Source organism: Pseudopipra pipra, chromosome 10 (assembly GCF_036250125.1).
Source record: "Pseudopipra pipra isolate bDixPip1 chromosome 10, bDixPip1.hap1, whole genome shotgun sequence".
Taxonomy (NCBI): domain Eukaryota; kingdom Metazoa; phylum Chordata; class Aves; order Passeriformes; family Pipridae; genus Pseudopipra; species Pseudopipra pipra.
The window spans coordinates 913256-935944 of NC_087558.1; the positions used below are offsets into that span (position 1 = coordinate 913256).

At 47.8% G+C, this 22689-nt stretch overlaps 1 protein-coding gene and 1 long non-coding RNA gene across 4 annotated transcripts in view; one reads left to right on the plus strand and one right to left on the minus strand.

Moving 5' to 3' along the window:
- The window catches only part of LOC135419373 (uncharacterized), a 62779-nt gene that overhangs the window by 20705 nt on the left and 19385 nt on the right, over positions 1 to 22689 (minus strand). Inside the window, exons 2-3 of the long non-coding RNA XR_010432961.1 lie at positions 988 to 1060; positions 814 to 891 (exon numbers count right to left, since the gene is read on the minus strand). This is a non-coding gene — a long non-coding RNA (uncharacterized LOC135419373). The remainder of the gene's footprint in view (positions 1 to 813; positions 892 to 987; positions 1061 to 22689) is intronic.
- MME (membrane metalloendopeptidase) overlaps positions 10572 to 22689 on the plus strand; it is a 30451-nt gene continuing 18333 nt past the window's right edge. Inside the window, exons 1-8 of one of the 3 annotated variants that reach the window (XM_064665679.1) lie at positions 10572 to 11021; positions 13625 to 13792; positions 14882 to 14917; positions 18440 to 18601; positions 19513 to 19593; positions 20324 to 20419; positions 20525 to 20643; positions 21258 to 21323. In XM_064665679.1, coding sequence (XP_064521749.1) covers positions 13633 to 13792; positions 14882 to 14917; positions 18440 to 18601; positions 19513 to 19593; positions 20324 to 20419; positions 20525 to 20643; positions 21258 to 21323 — 720 coding nt within the window. In that variant the 5' untranslated portion in view covers positions 10572 to 11021; positions 13625 to 13632. Of the gene's footprint in view, positions 11022 to 13246; positions 13428 to 13624; positions 13793 to 14881; positions 14918 to 18439; positions 18602 to 19512; positions 19594 to 20323; positions 20420 to 20524; positions 20644 to 21257; positions 21324 to 22689 lie in introns of those variants that run through there. The other 2 variants (XM_064665678.1, XM_064665680.1) reach the window with 2 other exon arrangements.

The following is a 22689-nucleotide window of genomic DNA, read 5'->3' on the forward strand; positions in this document are numbered from 1 at the left end:
TTTATTCAGTTCCATAGACCCAAACTCCCTAAATTTAGCAAAGGGTCCAGCAAGGTAAACCTTAGAATGTCAGCAAGTACTCCTTCAGAACTTTTGACATTTCAGAACTTCTAAATCTTCTGAGTCTGAGCTCAGAGAAGAGGAATAAGAGCACTGACTGCCCCCTGCTCTGAGCCCTACCAACACTACAGAAATGTCACACTCCCCAGGTCTACATTCCCCTTCACTGTGTTCTAAGCCTGATACAAGAAACTAATTATTATTATTATTACGTTGGAAAACGTTATTGTGCTTCTCCACCACGGAATGAGAGGAAAATGAAAAATAAAGTATCACTTGTTAATATCTTTAAACTAACTAAAGCTGGGAACATCTTCATAGATAGAAGCTGATTCAAATTCCTAATCTTCAAACATGCTGCAAGCAGAATGGTTAATTTTTAAATCCCCCAAAAATTCGGATTATTCCCTCTAATCTCCATGAAATCATATGAAAGATAATGAAACACTATTTTGTTTTAATCATTATTGGCAAAATCATCTGAGAAATCTCCTGCTTTAATCTCCCCTAGCTGCCATGGAGATGACTGCAGCAGCAGTGATGCCCTGGCACCTGCCAGAGCCCAGGAGTGCTCCCAGCAGGAGGGCAGTGCCAATGTCACCGTGATCAGGGCACATTTCAGAGCTCAGCCGAGCACCAGCAAGGGTTTTACAGGGAGTACAAGCTCATCAGAAAAGACACTCAACAAACCCAAACCAGCACACATTTCAGTCTTGTCTCACTTCAAATTTTAATCTCATTCTGCCTAGTTACCTTATAACAGATACAGAACATTTAATTCGTCATCCCAGCAGTTTTAACAGCTTCTTAAGAAACCAGTATCTGCAGTATCTGCATCAGACACAGAATAAAAAAAGCCACTTGTAAGATAAAAGGCAAAATACCTTTTCTTTATCACTACCACCCCATATCAATTAAGAAGAATACCTGAGATATCTAACATTAGGCTATCCAAGACACAGCAGGGTGTTTCAGGAGTGTTTCAGAGCACAGATAAAACCTGGAAAAAGGTAGGAATAAATATTTATAAACACTTGTGATTTCTGACTTGGCTCAGCCATCTTTATCAGAGCAGAATATTATTTACATAATAAAATCAAACCCCTATCTGTAAACAAAAACTAATAATCAGGGCAATAACATGTGCTGAGGGCAAAGGATTTTTGTCTCAGGTGAAACAAATGTAACTCATAAACACGAGAGCACCAGTCAGTGAGAAATGACATCTGCCCAAAGCTGAAGAATCAGCTGTAAATGATGCACAAACAAACACAGTATTTACCCAAAACTGTCAGGAAAAGCTTGAATAAAATATAAGGCAAAAGAAACCTCTCTGAAGAAATTACAAACTGCAAATGGAAACAGCTGAAATCTCAGAATGTAAAGAGAAGTTCCTTTGTGCTGCATTTGAAATGAAGGAAGGCCCAAGCTGAGGTGGAGGCAGAGATGCTCCCAGCCCTCCCTGGGCACTGCAGGGGCACCCTCCGGGCACGGGGCTGGGCAGCAGGGAGGGTGGGGTCACCCCTGCCTGCCAAACCCCAAATAAACATCCCCAAGGGCACTGTGTGTGCTGAGAGCTCAACACCTCCCACCCCGAGGGGATTACACAGCACTGCTCCACTGGGAACACCCTCCCCTGGGACAGGGGGCTGGGGATAGTCCCTGTGGGCAAAGGGGGATTGCTTTCCATGGGATATTCCCTGTGGGCAAAGGGGGATTGCTTTCCATGGGATATTCCCTGTGGGCAAAGGGGGATTGCTTTCCATGGGATATTCCCTGTGGGCAAAGGGGGCAATTTTCCATGGCTGTGCTTGGCTGGGATCATCCACAGGAAGAGGGGGCTGCTGGAGGGACACACCATCCCTGTACCTGACAAAAGGAGGGAAGACTAGCTAGAGACAACTATTTCTGAAACTGCCAAAGGATTCCAAACGCTGTAAAACCACACACATGGGATAAAGGGAACCAAGGGGAACTGCACTCGGGGAGGGCTTGTGGGATTTGACAGCCATGGCTTTGCACCATTCCCTCACCTAAAGCAGGAACAGCTGGGACAGAAATAATTCTGAAAAGGATGAAAATAAGGAAAATCATTCTGTTAGTTGTGAGCCTTTCTGAATGTTTTCCAGAGGAAGTCTTGCTAGAGTGAAGGTCAAACTGTAAGTGTAACAGTAGTCTAAGACAAGAAAAACTTAAAGGCCTATGAAAAATGTGGAAATTACATCAGCACATTACTGTATTTCATAAGAATCTTCATAAAATAAATACTACCATTTCCAGTCCTCAGAAATGAAGAATGGATGTCACAATTTCCACACAAGTAAGTTTAACCGAGTGTATTTTCTGTATCTTCACACATGGTGAGAAGCAACTGCCACACACCTGAGGCAGGTAAGTGCTGTTGTCCCCTGCAGAACTGAACGTCAGGATTTCTCTTCCCCAGGAACTCTGCTTGGCAAATGCAGATCCAGTGTCCACCACCATCTCCCCCACCAGTGAAGAAGCAGAGACCTCCATGGCCATCTCTTCATCTCCCTGAGTGAGAGGGGACAACAACCCCTGTGCAGTGGGCTCGGTGCCTCAGGCAGAGCCTCCCTGTCCCTGGGCTGCTCCCAGCCGGGGGTCACCACCCTGCCTGGAGCTGCTGGCAACCTTCAGCCCTCCTTGTTCTGCAGCCTTTCAAAAGCTGATTCCGTGAGGAGGGAGGAAGGGACAGTTTGTGCTTGATGTTGAAACTGCAAATTTGTTTTCCAGAAGCTCTTCAGACTGGTAGTTTTGATCATATTTTAAGAACTCACAGCATGACACGCGGAACTATCAGCCCCTGCTGCTGTCACAGAAAGGCAAACTCTGCGGTCTGAGCTGGGTATCAGTGGCATAAATACAGTGCAAAGCCAAGGACTGCCTGGAATTACTGTACCTGCAGGGGACAGCTACTCTGAGCTTGTGTAATAACAACAATCAAAGGTCATTGTACCACTTGACAGAGATAAACCCCAAACTATTAGGCCCAAGGAAGACTCTGGCATTATCCCACTCCTCTCAAAGTCAGCACTTTCAGAAGCAAGTGTTTTCAGTAGTGGGGATGCCATCAGTGATGTTGCAGTGGTTATGGAAGCAGCTGAATTTATCTCCCTGTATTTAAACAAGACTTAAACTCACTGCAACTTCAAAACTTTTCACAGGAATGAACCAATTTGGCATGAGCAAGTACAGTTGGACTGCTGCAGTCAGGAGATATGGACATGGATCCAAACCAGTCTGAGAGATGCTGATACACATCACAGCTACGAGAAAATCTGAATTTGAGCTTGGACTCAAATTTCACAAGTCAAACCCACTGCTGATCCAAAACTGGATCCGAACGGGTCAACTTTACACACAGTTCTACACTCACTGTGCTGCACAGGTAAGTGGACTAATTTTTAGTGGTCCTTTTTCAGGGTAGTCACTAAACAGAGAAAAGAATGCTAATTATGGTTTGGATTTCTTTAACCTGGAAGCAAAACCAGCAGTTCTGTGCTACTGTGACAAAACTGCCCACTTGTTTTCTGTCTTTTCCTACCCTCCACTCTGTCCAAGACCAAAGCTTATTCCAAGGCATTGAGACACGGAGTAGGGGGAGGAAAGTATTTTTAGGTTATGTGTAATTTTCCCTTCCTCTCTGAAAAGTAAACAACAGAAGTTTGTACTTGTCTGAGTTTTGAGTAAGAATAAACCAGGACTCCACAATAAAATCACCTGGCATTTAACAGACACTGATCTCCCCAAAACACACGAACAGTGTGGTGCCACAGACCCTTACAAATGGCAAACAGGTAGAATGGAGGAAAGGAGAGACTTCACCACTTTTTAAACACAATTATATGTTCCAGGATCAGAAAGGAGCAGTAGTCACATATACCTACTGTACATTGCATGCACAGTGCCTGGCTAACGTGTATTTTAATATTCACCTCTCAGCAAATATGTAAATATAAATTCTCAGTGAAAACACATCATATGCTCTAAGCCAGGCATGTGTTACCAAGATAATTTTGAACATCTATTTCTGCACTTTAAATGATAAAATCTTTGAAACTTTTCCTTGTTCTCTACAAAATAACTATTTTTCTACTTCTCATCTCTCAGTTTTATGTGTATTTAGAGACGTCCTAGTTCCCTGCCAAAACTGGTGGTGTCTTTAAAACTTCTTAGGGAATTTAATAGGTCTGGAAACTCTTAGTAGGCTACTAAATCCCCCTGTAAATCCTGGCAAATTCCCAGACTGCCCATTCTCACAGGGATACATGGCCTAATTACAAACCCATTAAACACTGCGAGTTCAAGGGTCTGCTTTAACCCTGCAATTATTTGATCCTCCTCACACAAACAGCCTCAGTGAAACAGAGACGAGCAGAAAAGGACAGAGCCAACAGGAAAAGAGAAGCAAAGACAGGGGCAGAGGGAAGGCAAAGGGAAATTGTGGGGACAGTGAGTGGCAGTGGGAAAACACTGAGCAGGGAGGAAGAGCACTGGGACAAAGGGGCAGACACTGCTGGCACTGTGTGAGGAACCTGGGCCAGGGGCACAGGAATGAAGGTGCCAGGATGCCGGTGCCGTGCCCCTTCTCCTTCCCAAAGGAGCGGGAGCAGCTCTCCCTGCTCTCCAGGAGCCACAGCCAGGCCCTGCAGGGATGGGATTCCCCAGCTCAGGTGTGCTGTCCCCTGTCAGCTGAACACAGAGGAGTCAGCTTTCCCACAGCTGCTTCCCTGGGAGTGTGCTCAGGCACCGCAGCCAAACGCAGGGAGCACAGTCCCCAGCCAGGGCCCGTGTCCCAGCACAGCCACGTCCTGCCTCTGCTCTCACCACTGAGGCACCACCAGCTTTGCCACAGGCCCGAGGGAGGGCAGGACAGTTCCTCACTGAGACAGTCAGTGAAGATCTGCTTTCCCATTTTCACGTTCACACAGCTTTGCCCTTTCACATTTTAACACAGAAAAGCTAATGGGAAACATTAGGAAACCCTGTTGGTTTTCTGTCCCAGATCTACTACTTGGTGTGACCTAGAAGGATGGGTTGGAACAGGACAGCTCTCCCTGGGTTCTGACAGTCCAGAGTCAGCATTTTTTCCTCCCCATTCTCCATACAGTACTCATGTTATAAAAGCCGTGTAGTTTGACATTTCAGATTAAAAAAGACCGAAAAGAGACATTTAAGTCATGGACTTGGTTCAAATGATCTCATTGTGCAGGGCCATGGAGCCAGCTAATCTGTGACATTGAAACACAACTTATTTTTCTTGCTGATGTCATTTGGATGGTGAAAAGAAACTCCCTCTTTGGGTGCCAGCAGTGAGAAAGAACCAAAAAATGCAGTTTATTTGCCACTTTGCCAGGCAAGGTGGTACCACCTCCTGCTTTGTTAAGTTGTGGTTGGTTGTTTTCCAGCGACCCAGACATTACTTAGGGATATTTTTAATCTGTCATCTTAAATTGAGATGTTTCTTTCCTCTGTTTTGAATACCTTCCAGCCTTTATAGTCTTCCTGATGTAACTGTACTCAGCACTCCCAGCAAACACGGCCTGTAGTGCTGAGCATGTGGATCAGGCTGGGAGTCCATCAATGGCTCCTTTTTTTAACAGAATATGGCACTGAAAAGAATCCCACCCTTTGGCACAGCGTAACCTGAGCAGTGGCTGTGCACTCTGGACACTCCTGCAGCCTGCTGGGAACACACACGTCAGGCTCTGCTCTTGAAGAGTCTCTCTCTGCTGGAACAGCCTCCTCAGCCACCAGCCATCTGAGGTGCTCAACACACCAGAGCCACCTGGGGGGGTGTATTCACCCAGTGCTCTCACACACTGCTGTGCCCCGGGGCTTGGATGGAGTTATAAATAATGGGATGTTCTCAACAACAGGGACAGGATGCTTCAATTTGTGCACCAGAGGTAAAGACACTGAACTCCAATCACTCAATGCACCTTCACTGCAAACAACAAAAAGACTCAACAGTCTGATACTTGACAGTGAAAAGGAAGATTATTCTATTGTTGAGAAAATGGGTGATGTTCCTCTCATTATCTAACAATGAAACGACAAGGCAGGGAGTAGGGCTGCAATCCCCTTATCCTTAGGGCTGGCAGTGCCAGGGGTAGCTCTGGGACATATTTTACTCTGTAATGCTCTCCCTATCCTTTCAGTGATAACCAACCCCTCCTGCCAGCTGCCAGATTCTGCCATACTCTCTACCTTTTTAAAAACACCAGTATTAGAAACACATCACAAAGGCATTTGCTGCAGCACTCAGGGCTACTCTGATGCTCTCAGAATATGCCATGATGGTGGCATCCATGTGAAGTGCTGTGCAGAACTGAGCAAAGCTGCTCAAATAACAACCCCTGGACTAGTCATCTGTAAACCCTCCCGTTGATCCAAAAACCTGTGCTCCTTTGTTTGTCAACTTTAATTATCTCGTGCAGACACACCAGGCATTATGATTCAGCTTCAAACAGCGCCGCAGTCCAACACATTATCAGCCCTAATCTTGTTCCTTAGTGGAATCCAGCTGCTGTCACTGAGCCAGGAGACACACAGAGCATAGACTGCACAAGCTCCTAATCAACATCCTCTCACATTTGGGGTCCCCATGCACCTCCTGCCCCTGGCTCACTCTTTGATCAGTGTTGCTCCCAACTCTCTGGCATTTCCTATCCCAAAGCCACTCCAAACACATCCCACATGGTCATCCCACTGCTCCCACACCTGCCCAGCCTCCCACAGCCTCCACTGCCCAACCACGAGGCTCGTGGGCAACATCCACCTCTGCAATAAAGGCACCCTGGAAATCACTGGACACAAGGCCTAAGAGTGATGAGGATGATGATGGCACCAACAAAACACAGAGTGCAGGCTTTTGGGGTGATGCCAACAGCTGTGGATCCCTGGAGCTGCAGGGCCCCAGTGCAGACAGCTGCTTGGAAACACAGCAGGGGGTTGACTCCTTGGATTTTGCATGTCCCTGGTAGTTTCTGCTCCAGTTGTTGCTGGAGTAAAGGCCTCTCTGTGTTTCTGCTCACTGTGGTTTTCAGTTAACCAGAGGAGTGTGACTAAGCTTTCATCCTCGTGTTTGCACTGTGCAGGAAGCCCTGTGGTTAATGCTTCTGAACTCTCCTACCTCTGGTCTCTGTGTTCACACCATTACCAGCTCTCCTGCCATCTGCATATGGCACGGGCAGTTTCACACCACTTCCACTTTTACCCGTTTCTTCCACAAAACACACCCACTGTCTTCCCAGTACCACTTACAAGGATGACTCCCTGCATGGGTGCACAGAAGTTCAGGACCCCAGGGGGCCTGTTAGCCACTGTTAACTGCAGCCTCGTGTGTGGCTCTCAGGCAAGCTCAGAAACAGCCAAAAGAAAAATAAAAAGCAGCTTTTCAGCCCAGGGTTTTATCAGGCTTGCAAACACCTGCAGATCAGTTGCACTTCGAGGCCCTCACCTAACAAAGACAAAGCCTTGGAACACAATACAATTAGACCTGAATAATTTAGGCACTGAAATAAGGATTCTGAGACCCAGACTGTTTACCTTCCTGAATGAGGAATTACCCACGCCTGGATTCAGTACAAACTTATTGAGGAACAAACCCATAACCCAGTGAGGAAACACTCAGGCTGCTCAGACTTTAACACCTCAACTGTCTCTCCCAGCCCAGCTGCACTGAACACACACATGCAGGGAGGGAAGGCAGCAGGTTCTCCACTCCCCTCTGCCTGTGACACAGGCTGTGGTGGGCAGGAGATGAGCAGCACTGAGGTGAGCAGTCACACACACAGGCAGCATCCTCTTGGCTGCTGTTGGTTCCTTGCACCTTGGCTTTGCTGCTTTGGAAAGTGAGCTTCTCTGAAAGGAAATACAAGTATCATCCAGGTGGTTTCACAGGAGTGTAAATGAGTCCTAATGTCCCAAATGCCATCCCAAAGTCATTCTGGGATTAACATTTTGCTGTGGTCAGTTTGGACCAACTGGAGAAGACAGTATTGAATGGGTCTGGCTTTTCTTCACTCCATGGAGAATTCCAGCTGAGCTGTTGTGACACCGCTTGTTTTTCTGATGGCTGATCAGTGCACCCATTTTTTTATGTTTCCCTATCTACCTGTGGGTGCAGTTTTTGGAGAAGCTTCCTTCCCTAGCCAGATTTTTAAGGGACAGTACTGCTAAGGGATAGTGCTGCTATCTCCCCTCAGATTAATTAGCATTGAGAGGACACCTTTCTTTTTCAAGGACACCGATTTAATGACCGTATGCTCTTTCATTAACTCTTTTTGCCCATTATCTGATTCTCTAAATTGTATGCTGAGTGTTATTTGGTTCTGTAAATTTACCATATATTTGTTTCAACCTGGTGGTTGTCCATCAGGAGTCCAGGGATCAGCAGTGCCAGATCCCACCAAACTTGTCCCTAAAGGATGAACCTGGAGACACTTATCCTGCTCTTTCTCACTGCAAGCAGCAGGATCACTTGAGTGTAGAACACCAAAGGAAGGTTATAAGGACAAACTATTTATTCTTATCTCTAAATGTGAGGGTTTCATTCTTTCTTTCAATTCTGGGGTGAACTTTCTGTTGCTGGTTTGGTTTTGTGTTTCTTATCTTGGTGAAATCAGAGTCAGGGGAAGGTGATTAAGAGAGAAGCAAACACTGGGTGTTTAACTGGATTCAACACCAGCCCAATGTGAGCTGGTAAGAGAATGAAACCTCAGGTCTCTCATCCCTAAAATTATAAGGTTGGAAAAGCCCTCTAAGGTCACCAAGTCCAGCCATTCCCCAGTACTGCCAAGGCCACCTCTGACCCATGTCCCCAAGTGCCACATCCACCTTTAAATCCCTCCAGGGATGGGGACTCCACCACTGCCCTGGGCAGCTGTGCCAGGGCTGGACAACCATCTCTTTGAAGAAATGTTCCCTAATATCCAACTTAAAGCTCCTCTGGAAGAATCTGAGCCATTTCCTCTTGTCCTATCACTTGTTATCTGGGAGAAGAGACCGACCCCACCTCACTATTGTCTCCTACTACAGTCCTTGCCTCTGCTTGCCCACGGGAGCAGTGATAACATTTTTCTTAAGAAGGATATCACACTGTTGACTTTGTGGGAGTTCTCCCTATGAAAGGCCCAAACAGAAATGCCAGCACTTGACTCACAGATCACACCTCTCGTGGCCTGGGCATACACCAAGGTCTGCTCCCTCTTTCCAAGCACGAGGTTCTACAAGAGTGGAAAGTCTCTCACAGGTACGTCAGTTCTCTTCGGGCTATTTACAGATTTCCAGATGAGTTTGTTCCTTTTCTCTCTCTTTGTGGTGAATTAGGCAGTTCTGCTTTTTTGGTTCACATAAAATTTTTAAAACAAATCCTTTTCTGCCATTTTAGTTCAGTCTGATCACACATCACCCTCTGCTTCCCGAGCTTGGTTGCAGTTAAGGCTGTGCTATAGGCAGCTGGTTACAAAATCACATGTATTTTTAATGACTCCTCTATTCTTACATTGCCTGGTGAGATTTGCTGTTGTTTAAGGCACCAGGTAATTTCAGGAGTGACCTGCAGGAGCACAAGGCTTGTTCCAGGAACCGGACTGGAACTGTGCAAGAATTAATGCCGCGAAGGTTGAAAATGAGACATTTATATTAATTAGAACACTGATCCTGGAAAAGATATAATCAGCATTTCCCCCACTCTTCTCTGTAAGAAAATACAGTATTTTTGTTCTCTTTTTGTTTGAAACATTATTCTTGCCCTTTTTTTTAGACTTCTATTGTCATTTTGGTGAGTAAAACCTCCTTCTTCAGAGGTTCATTTTGCAAAAGTGCTTCATTTCTACAGCCAATGCTCAGTTATCAGCCTCCCCTCTCCATTCCATCTGCCCTGTGGATCACTCACAGGGCAGTTCCATAAAGAAGTTGGGATTCAGTTTCCACTTTTCTTGGAGAGGAAATCGCCCCTCTCAAGCCACAGACGTTTTCGTGTGTGTAGCTGGGAACAAAAGCTTTCAGAAATTCCAGCTGCCATGTCTGTCTCAGAGGTAATAAAGGTGCTTTTAGGAAGGCAGCAGAAGTGAGCGTGGTGCCTGGTGTGAGCGAGAGGAACGATGGCAAGAGTTGCTGCTTCTGATGTTTGCCAGTCTATTAGTAAAAATGAAAATTAATTACAATGAAACTTTGTAAGAACGAAACAAGTATCTCTTGGTACTCGGTTGGTTAAGAAATCTTACGACAGAGCTGAGAGCTGCTTCTCCGCGCAAGAAGTCCCAGCTGTCTCCCTCCCGAGGAGAAACCACTCGGTGAATGAGGACATGAGATCCTGCAGAGCAGTACGTGACTGCGTTAATCTGACAAAGGCGATGGGTGCGCATGGAAGCGGGCACCGAGCCGTGCAGCCGTGCAGCCGCCAACCCTCCGCGCGCATCCCGGCGCGGCTCCGGGCGGGGAGCGATGAGCGGGCGGGGCGGGCGCGCAGGTACCGCCGCTGCGGGGGCTCGGACCCCGCGCTCCCCCGCCCTGCCCTGGCCGCTGCCCCGGGGGCGGCTCGGCGAGGTGCTGAGCGCGGCTCGGCGGGGCGGGGGGGTTGTTTGTTTGTTTCCTGCCCCATCCCATTTTTATGATCGCGAAGAGGAAGAAGCCTTCAGGTCACCCAGAGAACTGCTGGGCCGGCGGACAAGGGCTCCTTTGATCGGCTCGGCTCGGCGGGCGCGGGCAGCGGGAGCGCCCCGGGCGCGGATGTCCCGGCCATGCGGGCGCCCCGCGGCCGGGGGCCGCCCGGCACAGCCTCGCTAGCCTAAGCCCGAGCCTAAGCCCGAGCCTAAACCTAACCCCGCGCCGCCTTCCCCCGGGACCCGCGGGCGCAGACCCGCCGCCTCCGCCCGGCGCCGCCCGGGGATGTGCGTGGCGGCCCCGCGGCCGGAGCCCTGCGAGCGCAGCGGGTGAGTGCGGGGACGGGGCTGCGGGAGCGGGGCGGGCGGACGGACGGACGGACGGACGAGTCCCCGCGCGGCTCCCCGAGCCGGCAGCCCCAGCGCGGGGCACCCCGAGCCGGACGCGGGGTCCGCAGCAGCGCCCCGAGCCCGCGGGACGCTGCAGCCGAGAGCCCTCCCCGCCCTGGGCGGCCCGGCCCGGCCCCACGCACCTCCCCGCGGGGCCGGGGCTCTGCGGGCTCCGGGGCTGGCCCGGGCTCCGGGGCTACGCCGGGGCTGTGCCGGGAGAGGTGCATCCCCCGAGGGGCTGCCCCCGGCGCTGCCCCGCCGTAGCCCATCTATCTGCACGGGACAGGCGGCACAACTTAGCGAGAAAAAAAAGTATTCTCGTGACGCGCTGCATTTTCTGTAGAAGCGAACGCTGGGAACCAAGTAAGCCACAAGCCGATTTTCAACGTGCCCATCCCAAAACCAAAAGATAACGCATTAATTAACTCCCCGTACCTCCTAGATCAGGATCAATCAAAATATCGTCAGCTCTCTGCGGTGTCTAAGCTTTAGTAGGCAGAGCAAAGGGGAATCACAGAAGCACTAAGAGAAGTGTAAGAAAAATACAATACCAAGGCTTGTATCTGCTTAAATTACTCCTACACTTTCGCTGTGCTTGCAGTTAGCACATAAAGCAGCTTTTACCTGGTGTTCGTTAATGCAGATGGGACCAACTCCTTAAATAACTACAAGTAAAAATTAGTCAGACGCCTAGGACGCGAGGAAGAGTCCTGCAGGGACAGAAAGATTAGCTCACTTGGAAAAACTTAGCTGACTGCAAGGGACGTATTCGCACATGAAAGGTGCAGTGTTTCCTGCTGCTCTACTGAGCTGTGTTCTCAGTGCTCAGTCACCCCCGAGTCAGGAGATAAGCATCGTTGCTTAAATGAGGCTCCAGGTATTCAGGGGATTCTGGCGACTGGTCGGTATTTAGACCATGTAAATAGCTTTTTTTGCTGCTTAACATGACTGAAAGTGAGAAAGGGATAATAGTTAATTTGCTTTTTTATTATCTATGAACTTTTATCTTGCAGTTAATGCAGGGCAGATTTCTCACTCCTTTACCTGGTTCTGTGGGATTTCAGTCCTGTGCCTCACAAACCACTGTCTCATTTGACCAAAAAACCTACTCATCAGAGAAAAACAGCAACTCATGAGGCACGTGAAAGCAGTTGTACTGGTGCCTGTAGGTGTTGAAAGACACAGGCTGGGCAGACCTTGCAGGATTCCAGCCTCCTGAGCCATGGAAGAGCTGCGATTCTGGCACTGCCAGTCACCTCCTGCATCCTGATGTCCCAGGAGTAGTGACAGAAGGGGAGACAAGACACTTTAAAGGGAAGTAAAATGGTCTCTTTTTTCATTTAGAGGAACAGTGTGAGGGAAACAGGGGGTCCAGATGAAAAGCACAGACTGGGTTATGTGACAGACTGCTGCAGTTTGAGGAGACTAAGATGAACAGAAGTCAGCAATACAGCAAACTAGTTTAAAATACTGAAGTTCAATTCTTGGACTGGAATGGATGCAGAGACTGAGAAGGGTCCCTCTCTGACTTAGAAAAGGGAAATGCTGTACTGAAGGGTGACCTTTGTGTGAGGGGTCTGGTGAATGTGGGTGTTCCCATTATCTGCCCCAGCGAATGGGAAGGGTGTGTGCTCTGTTTTGGATGTAAAGAGCCCCAGGAAATGCCACAAGTTTCCACTGTGAAATACTGAGAAATACATTGCTGTACGTGTAGGAATTGGGATCTCTGTCGGTGGAGGGAACTCTGGCCCTGGAGGGAACTCAGACCTGCCACCAGCAGCACTGCAAAGGTGGCCCAGTTACCTCTAAGGAGCAAAAGAAATACAACCGTAAATTGTACTGCCTGAGTTCCCCCCGTGAGCCCGAGCCTGTTCCCACTGTCACCAGCGTTGCGTGACTCCTGTTTCACACAGCTCTAACCTCAAAAGACAGGCCTGGTTGCAGTTCTTTAAAAATTGCTGTGAAGACTCACTATCTTCAGTGTGAATTTGACAGGCTCCCAGCAGAGCCTGAGTTTTTTTTCTATTTTTAGAGCCAGCTGTAGAGCTGTAGTCAAGAACTGCTTACATAATATTTTAAGAAATGACAGCCAAGCACAATGGCATATTTTGACCTTTGGCATTAGATAAGTAATTGGCAGATTAAGTTAATTTTTATTCAAGCAGAGAGACTTGCTTTTCACTTGCTTGTGAACTCCTGTACCTTCACACCAGATTAAACCTCACGGGTAAATTTTCAAAACAGCTTTTGGTTTGTTGGCCTTCCTCTTCTCTCTGGTGTGAAGGAAGCTCCTCCACGGGAAGGAACATCCCCGTGCTGCTCTCCATCAATGACAGGGAGTGCGTGGTACGTTGTGGGGGTGGGGGTGTGCACGGGCCTGGCAGCAGGGCAGGATTCCACAGTTCCTGACTGACAATCCAGCAGCGCTACAAAGAATCTGAAAACTCACCTAGAAAGCATCTTTGGTGCCGTGTCGCTGAGGAGCCGGTTCCAAACGTGTGGCTCAGTGTGGGTGCTCAGGAATATTCCCTTCTCCTTTGCAGAGTGGGTTATGGGCAAGTCAGAAAGCCAGCTGGATATCACTGAAATGAGCGCTCCCAAGCCGAAGAAGAAGGGGCGCTGGAGCGGCCTGGAGGTGGGGCTGGCCGTGGTGGCAGCGCTGTTGGCCATCGTGGCCGTCACCATGACCGTCCTGTACGCCACCTACGACGGTGAGTGCGCGGCACCCCCGGGGGGCAGGCACGGGGGGCACGAGGGGGTTTGAGATGTTATCTGAAATGTAAAGCTTGGAACTGCTTCTTTCCAACCAGGACTCGCGGTAAGTTCATTTGTTCGTGCAAAGTTGTGGTAAACACAAACCATCTGCTTGTTCTGGGGAATATTTCTGTTTGTAATTAATGCCTCAGTAAGCAAAACCCCACCAGTTACAACACTGGGGAAGAAAACAAACTCCAGGGCTCCCTTCATGTTCCTGGAGATGTAGGAAAATCCTATTTTTCCTTTTGCAGGCTGTTGCAGCAGGGACTCTCAGTGAGTGTAGTGATCCTGAGAGGGTTTGTGCTTCAGCAGCCAGAGCAAAACACTGGAAAGTACTTCCATTCAGGGGTAAATACCCTGACAAGCTTTGGAAAAGACAATACAGAGAAGCTAAAATTTCCATTTGGGGTCAAACTAGAATGTTTCCTTATATAGGGAATTAAGGGTTTTGTTTCATTTTAAATTACTTAATAATTTTGTTTAAACTTTTTATTGAGGTCTAGTTCAATTATGGAATGGAAAAATGTCATTCTGAAATGAAAAATAAAAAAAGTTTTATTTCTAAAGACTCAAAAGGAAACATTTTCATGTTCCTGAACCTTGTTTTTTGTTTAGAGGACTTCAGAGTGAATGTCTCAGAATTTTCGTACAATTCCCCCCAGATCCTTTTGTCACTGTAAGGTATTGCTACGTTCAAACTGACTTTGCAACTGTCTCCAGTCCATGTGCTATTTTTCTCTGAATTTCTGTTTTAAAAATAGCATTTTGCCCACCTCCAATTGATTGATAGGACATTTTCCTCTGATGACCACAAAAATTCCACATGATGACTGACTAGCACTGAATGACCCTAAAGGGATGAAGATGATGGTATTTTTAGAGCCTGATCCTATAAATATTCCCTTACTGAGTGTAAAGTGTCCATTCATATTTATCTTACTGTACACTGCAGTTAAATTGACTGTCAATGAAAATATTTACAGTAGGTTTGATTATATTGACATTCAGTAAAGAATTAAGAATATGATTGTATTCTCTTTTAGATGGGGTTTGCAAGACAGCAGACTGCATAAAAGCAGGTAAGAATGGAAATACATACCTTTTAAATTATTTTATGTCTTTTTAAGCAAAATTGCTACTGTGGAATGTTCCACTTCTCTGCAGACAAGTATGGCACATGCAGGCATGGCATCTGCTACCCCACATGATTTTCTTAGCATAGTTCTCCTACAAAAGTAAAATCTTGTGCTGTGGAACTGTCAGATCTTACAAAATCATCCTTCATGTCCAAAAAATTACAAATTTTATAGTCTGACAAGCTTAACTTCATCCTTCAGTAACAACTGCATAAAAATTCTTCATTTACCTGCTGATCTGAACTCTGCTAGAGAACTGCTAGAGAATGCCCCAGGGAAATGCAGACTTCCATGCTATGTATCCTCTTGTAGGAGGGGAAGGGGTTGTTATCTGGGCTCTCCCTTTCCCCTCACCTCTAGTTCTCTTGGCCTGTTTTCTTCTCCACATCAATTCACACTGTTTTGGGGTTTTTTTGCCTAATTTACTTCTAGATCACAGAATGACAGAATCACAGAATGGTTTAGGTTGGCAGGGACACCTTCCACTAGCCCAGGCTGCTCCAAGCCCTGCCCAACCTGGCCTTGGACACTCCCAGGGATGGGGCAGCCACAGCTTCTCTGGGCAATCTTTCAGCTCTTAAGATGAAACCCTCTTTCAGCTTAAAGCCATTAAATGTCCCCACTCTCTTTATAACACTCCCTCCACCTCATTCCTAGGCTCAGGAGGAGCCCCTCTCTCTCACTTCTCAAGAGAAGGGAGCATTTATCTGGCTGTGCCAACATGTATTTCACAGGGGCTCTGTGCCAGCTCTGCCTTCTCCTTTCAAGCCATTTTCCATCATGCCCTTGCAGAGTTCTCTCCACGGCGGGAGGAGAGCCCTGCTCTGCCAAGGTGGGATCACCTGCTCTATCTGTAACAGGGCTCTTTTTTCATGGTGTGTTTTTCTGGGCAGCTTCTGAAGACGCGGCCTCTGAAATCCCTCTCTGGGTGTGACCTTGGGGCAGTCGTTCATTCCTTTTTCGTTCTCCACCCCTGTGGAATAACTTGGCTACCAAGTTCACAGAGGCTGTGGCCCCGTCACAGAGGTTGCCAGGGGATCTAACCCAGCAGCTCATACCATGGCTCATTTCCCAGCACTGAACTCTCACCCCACTGAGCAAACACGTTGCCTGTTGCTCAGCCTCGGTACCTCCCATGAGCAGCATCATGGGCTGGCTCCGTGTTATCTCGTGCCATGAGCACCGTGGGGCTCTTACACGGGTCCTCTGCATCATCACTGCCCCTCTGCAACACAGGGGAGTTCAGCCCTGGGCTCTTTCCTTCGTTTCAGCCTCATTTTAGACAGGAGCCAGAGCAGCCCTGGGAGTTGTCCCCACACCTCAGTCCTGCTGGAGCCCCCCGTTGGTGAAGCCCCAAGGCAGTCCCAAGCTCAGGAACTGCACACTGTCACCAGCACGCTCTAAATATAGGATTTATTTCAGGTGGTCATCACTGTCTTTTCATGACACTTCCAAGGTGTTTTCCTCCCACCATGGAAGCTCGTGCTGTGGTTTGGAATATGATCAATTTAGTTATCTACTGGATTTTTTTCATCTCTGGGTATGCTCATTTTCAGCTAAATATACATGTCTGCTAAAAAGGAGTTCAGATAGACTATGTGGTGATGAACCAACTCCAAAGGATAAGCAGGAAAAGTTTGGAGAAATGAGGCACAATGTAAAATGAAGAGCTAGCAAGAAGTGCCTAAACTAATTGAGCAGAATGGTTTCACTCTTTTCTGCTTCTGTTAAAAGCTTTAACAGCATTTAACCACTGGAAAATAATGAAGATATTGATAGAGCATGTGAGAGAAGAGCTTCCAATAAATGACCAGCAATAAAAATGTAATGAGAAGTCAGCTGGTCATAGGCAGGGTAAAATCTCAGTAAGAGCATGGTGGTGTTACCCATGGATGGGGGACATCCCCTGCAGGGTGGCACAGCACACACCATGGAATGGGACACTGGAGCACTTTTTGGCTGAGCTGACACTCTGCCCCTTTCCCCGAGCTCAGACATCAGAAATGCCTGGTGAGCACAGGGGATTTTGATCTCTCCCCTGTTTCACCTAGGTAAGCACATTGTGTTGCTCCTGTATCCTCCCCAGGTCACCAGTTGTTATGACAGGTTATATTACTTTATTTGTAAGCTATTAGAGCAACAACTGGCACTGTTGCTTTAATAGCAACTGGAGTACTACAGTAAAATTAATCATTAAAAGTAATTGAGATAAGGCTTTACATTTTCAGTACAGGTAGGCAACTGAGTAAACCAGTGACCACAGTCTGGGTGGAAGAGGAATAGGAAAGAGAAAAAGCCCAGAAGGTTTATGGGCAGCTGATGGGAAACTCCCATCAAGGAACTGGGTTTCACTGGCGAATCCGGTGTCATGATCGGTCAGTGACCAGTTGTCCTGGACAAGGCACTTCACGAGGGTCAACAGGGACAGCAAGAGGCACTATCAATTCTAGAGTAAAATGTGGAGTAAAAAAAGTGAGTGCAGCTTCAGGAAAGTATCAACGGAAAAACCTTCCTGACAAGAACTTAAAAGGTCCAACAAAGTCAATATTTTACTGAAATAACCTGGATTCAGTTGAGCCTACATCCTACTCAAACAATTCCAGCTTTACCTCTGCCATGTCTTGTGCCTTTAATGCCCCTTTTCACCCCACTTCAATACAAAGAAGGGTAAGTCAGACAATGAAACATTTACAGTTCATTTAGAACTGAGCGGCCACTGCAGGGAGCAGCACCCTCGACTCATTCACCCCTCAGCAAACACAGGCAGTCAGAGAGTGTGGAGGCCGTGCTCAGTCAGGAACAGAACAGCCATTCCTTGGTCTTTGCTCTGCAACAGTCCAGTGGGCTTGCCCCTGTTCTGAGCCGAATGTATTTGTGAGCTCCCCATTCCGAGCACACACCCCGGTGACCGTCCCCTGTCTGTGTGTGACTGTCCCCTGTCCGTGTGTGACTGTCCCCTGTCCGTGTGTGACTGTTCCCTGTCCGTGTGTGACCATCCCCTGTCCGTGTGTGACCGTCCCCTGTCCGTGTGTGACTGTTCCCTGTCCGTGTGTGACCGTCCCCTGTCCGTGTGTGACTGTCCCCTGTCCGTGTGTGACCGTCCCCTGTCCGTGTGTGACCGTCCCCTGTCCGTGTGTGACCGTCTCCTGTCTGTGTGTGACCATCCCCTGTCCGTGTGTGACCGTCCCCTGTCCGTGTGTGACCGTCCCGTCTGTGTGTGACTGTTCCCTGTCTGTGTGTCCCCAGTGACCGTTCCCTGTCCGTGTGTGACTGTTCCCTGTCCGTGTGTCCCTGGTGACCATTCCCTGTCCATGTGTGACTGTTCCCTGTCCATGTGTCCCTGGTGACCATCCCCTGTGACCATCCCCTGTCCGTGTGTGACCGTTCCCTGTCCGTGTGTGACCATTCCCTGTCCGTGACCGCCCCTGTCCGTGTGTGACTGTTGCCTGTGCGTGTGTCCCGCAGCCGCCCGGATCCTGGAGAACATGGACCGCAGTGCCCAGCCCTGCGGGGACTTCTACCAGTTCGCCTGCGGGGGGTGGCTGCGCAGGAACGTCATCCCCGAGACCAGCTCCCGTTATAGCAACTTTGACATTTTGAGAGACGAACTAGAGGTCGTTCTAAAAGGTCAGTGGGGTTTGTTTGTGGACCACATAAAGTTTCTTCTTTGCCTTTACATGTTATCCTAAGGAGTTGTGGTTTTCTAGCAAAGCTGAAAATACCACCAGATATTTTGGGGTTTTGTGTTCGGTGCCCCAAACTGTTTGCTTGGAGAAGGCTGTGGGAGTTATGCTGCTGTGTCTGGCACTGGGGCAGAGCTGACCAGACCTGCCCTTTCTGGTATCTGCTTATTATAACCACTGAAATGCCTACCCTGACCCTCATGCACTGACACAGCAGCCAGGCAGGTGAAGGAGGAGGAGGTCTGCCCGTGCCCACACCAGCTGGAATGCTGGAAGCTGCTCCCCAGCAGCCCTATGCCCTGCATAGCTCTATTCCATCAGAAATCCCAAAGAACAGGCAAGCCATTTCCCAACCAGTCACACCATAAACTTGCAAACATTTCTTTTTCCACAAAATGCAACAGTGTCAAATGGTGCACAATTCCCTTTTTCAGACAAGAATAACAGAGTCAAAGAAGTCAGTTACTACTCAAGAAACCCTCTCCAAACCTCTCTCTCCACACTGAACATCCTTTTTTTACTTCACCTATCTCCTGGTTTTGCCAGCTGTGCCTTCACATGATAGCCTGGCCACCTAAAAACTGCCCCTGGGAAGTCAGAGCATTTGTGTTTCCCCAAGGGTGACCCACAGAGTATCTTCTGACTCCTCTATGCTCAGCTTATTAACACAGACCGATGTAATCACAAGGCATTGAACCTCCAGAGCTTTCCCCCCTCAGCTTTTGAAAGGCCAAGCCCCCCTGGCATTAGGGCTGGCACAGAGTATTTCCCATCCCCCTCAGGGCTGTGCCCTCCTTCCCTCAGCACTCCCAGCCCAGCTCAGCCATCAGCACGCACTTGCTGTCTGTGTTTCAGATGTCCTCGACACCCCCAGCACCAAGGACATCCCTGCAGTGCAGAAGGCAAAGACTCTGTACAGGTCCTGCATTAATGAAAGTAAGTGTCTCCTGAGTTTACTGCATTGACATCAGCCAAAAATCCCACCTCCTCACACAGCTCTGCCTGTACCCCAGCCTGTGCAGAATCTGTCAGAAATTCTTAGTGAAAACTACAGTGCATCCATCCTAGAGAGTCAAATAGGAACATTAATTGTAAAGTTAGCTCTGTATCTCCTGCTTTACTAGCTATGGTATCTTAGGGGAGATTACATTACTCTTCAGTTACTAGTTTGCTGCAGATATTTAAACTCAAATCCTTTCAGTTAAATATGAGTTAATTCTTTTGTAGAAATCAGCAGGGATGAGGTGAAAGCTCTGTGGCATTACCAGGCTGTGGGAAGACAGGGAGACCATTTAATTCAAGAGTCTGAGCTGTGCTCTGCCACTGGAACAAAGAGCAGTAAAACAGTTTGCAGGGCTTCCTAAATCATGTATTTATAGTTTTTATAATGTTATTAATACTTCTCAAAACTATTATTTCAAGCTCTCTGCAGAGAGAAAAGACAATAGTTCTTCAATGTCATGACTGCAAGGATGTGCACATGCTGTTTGCATCATGACTGGAATGTTTTCACATTAAATGTTAAAGCAGTCATCCATCAGAGCAAACTGCTGCTGTGGTGATGGGGGAAACAGAGTTCCCAGCTTCATTGTTCCAAACTCATTATAATATATAACATTTGTGGGGTTTAAAATGTCATGGTAACCCATTTTGTTTTTTCCAAAAGCTGCCATTGATAGCAGAGGTGGAAGGCCTTTAATCAGTTTATTGCCAAATGTGTCTGACTGGCCTGTAGCATCAACTGACTGGGAGGCTTCCTATGGTAAGACAACCTGTGCTTATTTCTTTTCAGTTAAAATATCTAAATTACTGTGGTTTTTATTGCTTACCAGAAATCACAGCTGAACACACCTTTCCTTTTGCTTAGGTACTGCCTGGACAGCTGAGGCAGCTATTGCACAGCTCAACTCCAGATATGGGAAAAAGGTCCTTATTAATTTTTTTGTGGGCACAGACGATAAGAATTCCACAGCACACATCATCCATGTAAGTCTCCCTGGGGGCCAGGACTTGCTGATCCTAAAAGTGCAGCAAATAACCAGAAGCGAAATGGGAACCACCAGCAACACCAGATTTGAATTTACCAGAGTATGCTGGAGATGAACTGGTGAATCAATGTAGTTTCAACTTCAGTTCTGTTTCCCAGTGCCCTGTCTGTTCTCCAGGTTGACATCCTTGTTCTGTGCACTCATCCCCTGTTATTTTCAGTGAGATGGGGAATAACAGATATGTATAATACACACAGAAGTTACAGGAGCAAAGGGCCAGTCTCTCCTGTCGCTGGGTAGATGGATCCATGAGCACTTCACATGGATGAATTCCAGAGGTGCAGGGACTGCCTGGCTTCTCTGGGGGCTGTTTTGTCACCTGGACTTCACTTATTTTCACACTGGTTACCAGCAGCTTGCAATGTAACAGAAAAAGAGACTGAAAAGAAAGGCAAAAAGTATAGGGAGAGTGAAAAGAATTAAAGGTGAGGGTGAGAGAGAAACTTCCCTATGGGCAGAGTGAAGCCCCAGCACCTGTAATTCCCAAACAAGAGTACAATGCTCTGCCATGTCATCCTGAAGGAACTTTTCCATTTTTGTTTGCATTTTCAGATTGATCAGCCTGGCCTGGGCCTGCCTTCCCGGGACTACTATGAGTGCACTGGGGCATACAAAGAGGTAAGGTGGGGACACATCACTGAGGACATTTCAGAGGTTTAGGCTGTATTTTCAAGGCAGACACATCCTCAGGAGTGGGCATGAGTGAAGGACAGAACAGTCTTTCCTCAAAGAGATTCCAGTGCTGCCCCTGGAAAACATCCCTGGGAGAATGAGGGAAACTGGAAGGGAAAGGTGATGATAATGAGCATTTAACCAAGGTTACAGTAACAGGCTTGGGGAGAGAAACAGAACCATTCTGAGCCAAAGACACACTTTTCTGCAGGAAAGATCTGAAAAGATCACAGTCCTCTACATCAGCTGTAGCTAAAGTATGTGATACCACTGGAATTGCTCAGATACCTGAAACCTCACATGGTCTCCTTTAATTCCTCTTTACTCATTACTGGTACATGCTCTCATTAACCTGTTAGCACTGACACTGTATCTCTGTTGCTAATCTGGGATGTGCTTTAAGTCCTTGGGAACTGCAGTGTCTGTGTTTGCTGAAGTCATGGAGCTGAAACTGCTACCACAGTGACCTTTAATTACCTGCTTTTCTTCTGTGTAATTAAATGCAGAAGCAATGAGAAAGTGTACAAAGTATTTTGGGTTTGTTTGTGTTTTGCTGACCTGCCACCAGTTAATAGTGATTACATTTAATTACAGATCACATGGTCATAAAAGACAGTCATTGCCACCTGAACCGTTCAGCTCCATGAGTACTCCACATGTGAATGGGATGGCCTTTGGGAGCTGGCTCAGGGAGCACCACCTGCTCCTTCCTTGTGCTGTGTCAGCTGCAGCACTGGGACACAATTCCACAGTCCCCGTCCTAATCTCTGACCTGTCTGAGTATCAGCTTTGCACAGCAGAGGAGGAAGGACTCTAAACCCCAGCTTTATGACTGCCAGGCAGGTTCCCATACCCTCCCCATTCCATGACTGCTCCAAGGGAGAGCAGTTCCCTTCCATGCCCACAGTCCAACAGAGCCTGTTCCTGGCTCTGGTTCCTGCTGTGTCACTGCACCCTGGGACTGTCCACAGCAAACACCAGCTCTGCCTCCTGCTCTTCGACCTCTGCCTCCCTCAGGGCTCCCCACTCAGACACACGGGTGGGACCTGGCAATAAAATCATCTTGTCCTGTGAGATACAGGACAGCTCAGCTCACACAGGAGCGACTCTGCCATTCCCTCAGGAATATCTGACACTCTCTATTCAGGGCATCTGGAATTAGCTGACTGAGTTCTTTGCCACCTGACCTAAGAGCTGCACTTTAGGACAAAAACAAAGTCCACAGACTGGTGCCTGAAAGGCTCTGTTGACTTCCTGGTGTGGGGCAATATCTGTACTGAATTTTCAGGTGTTTTTCCAGGCTTGCTATGCA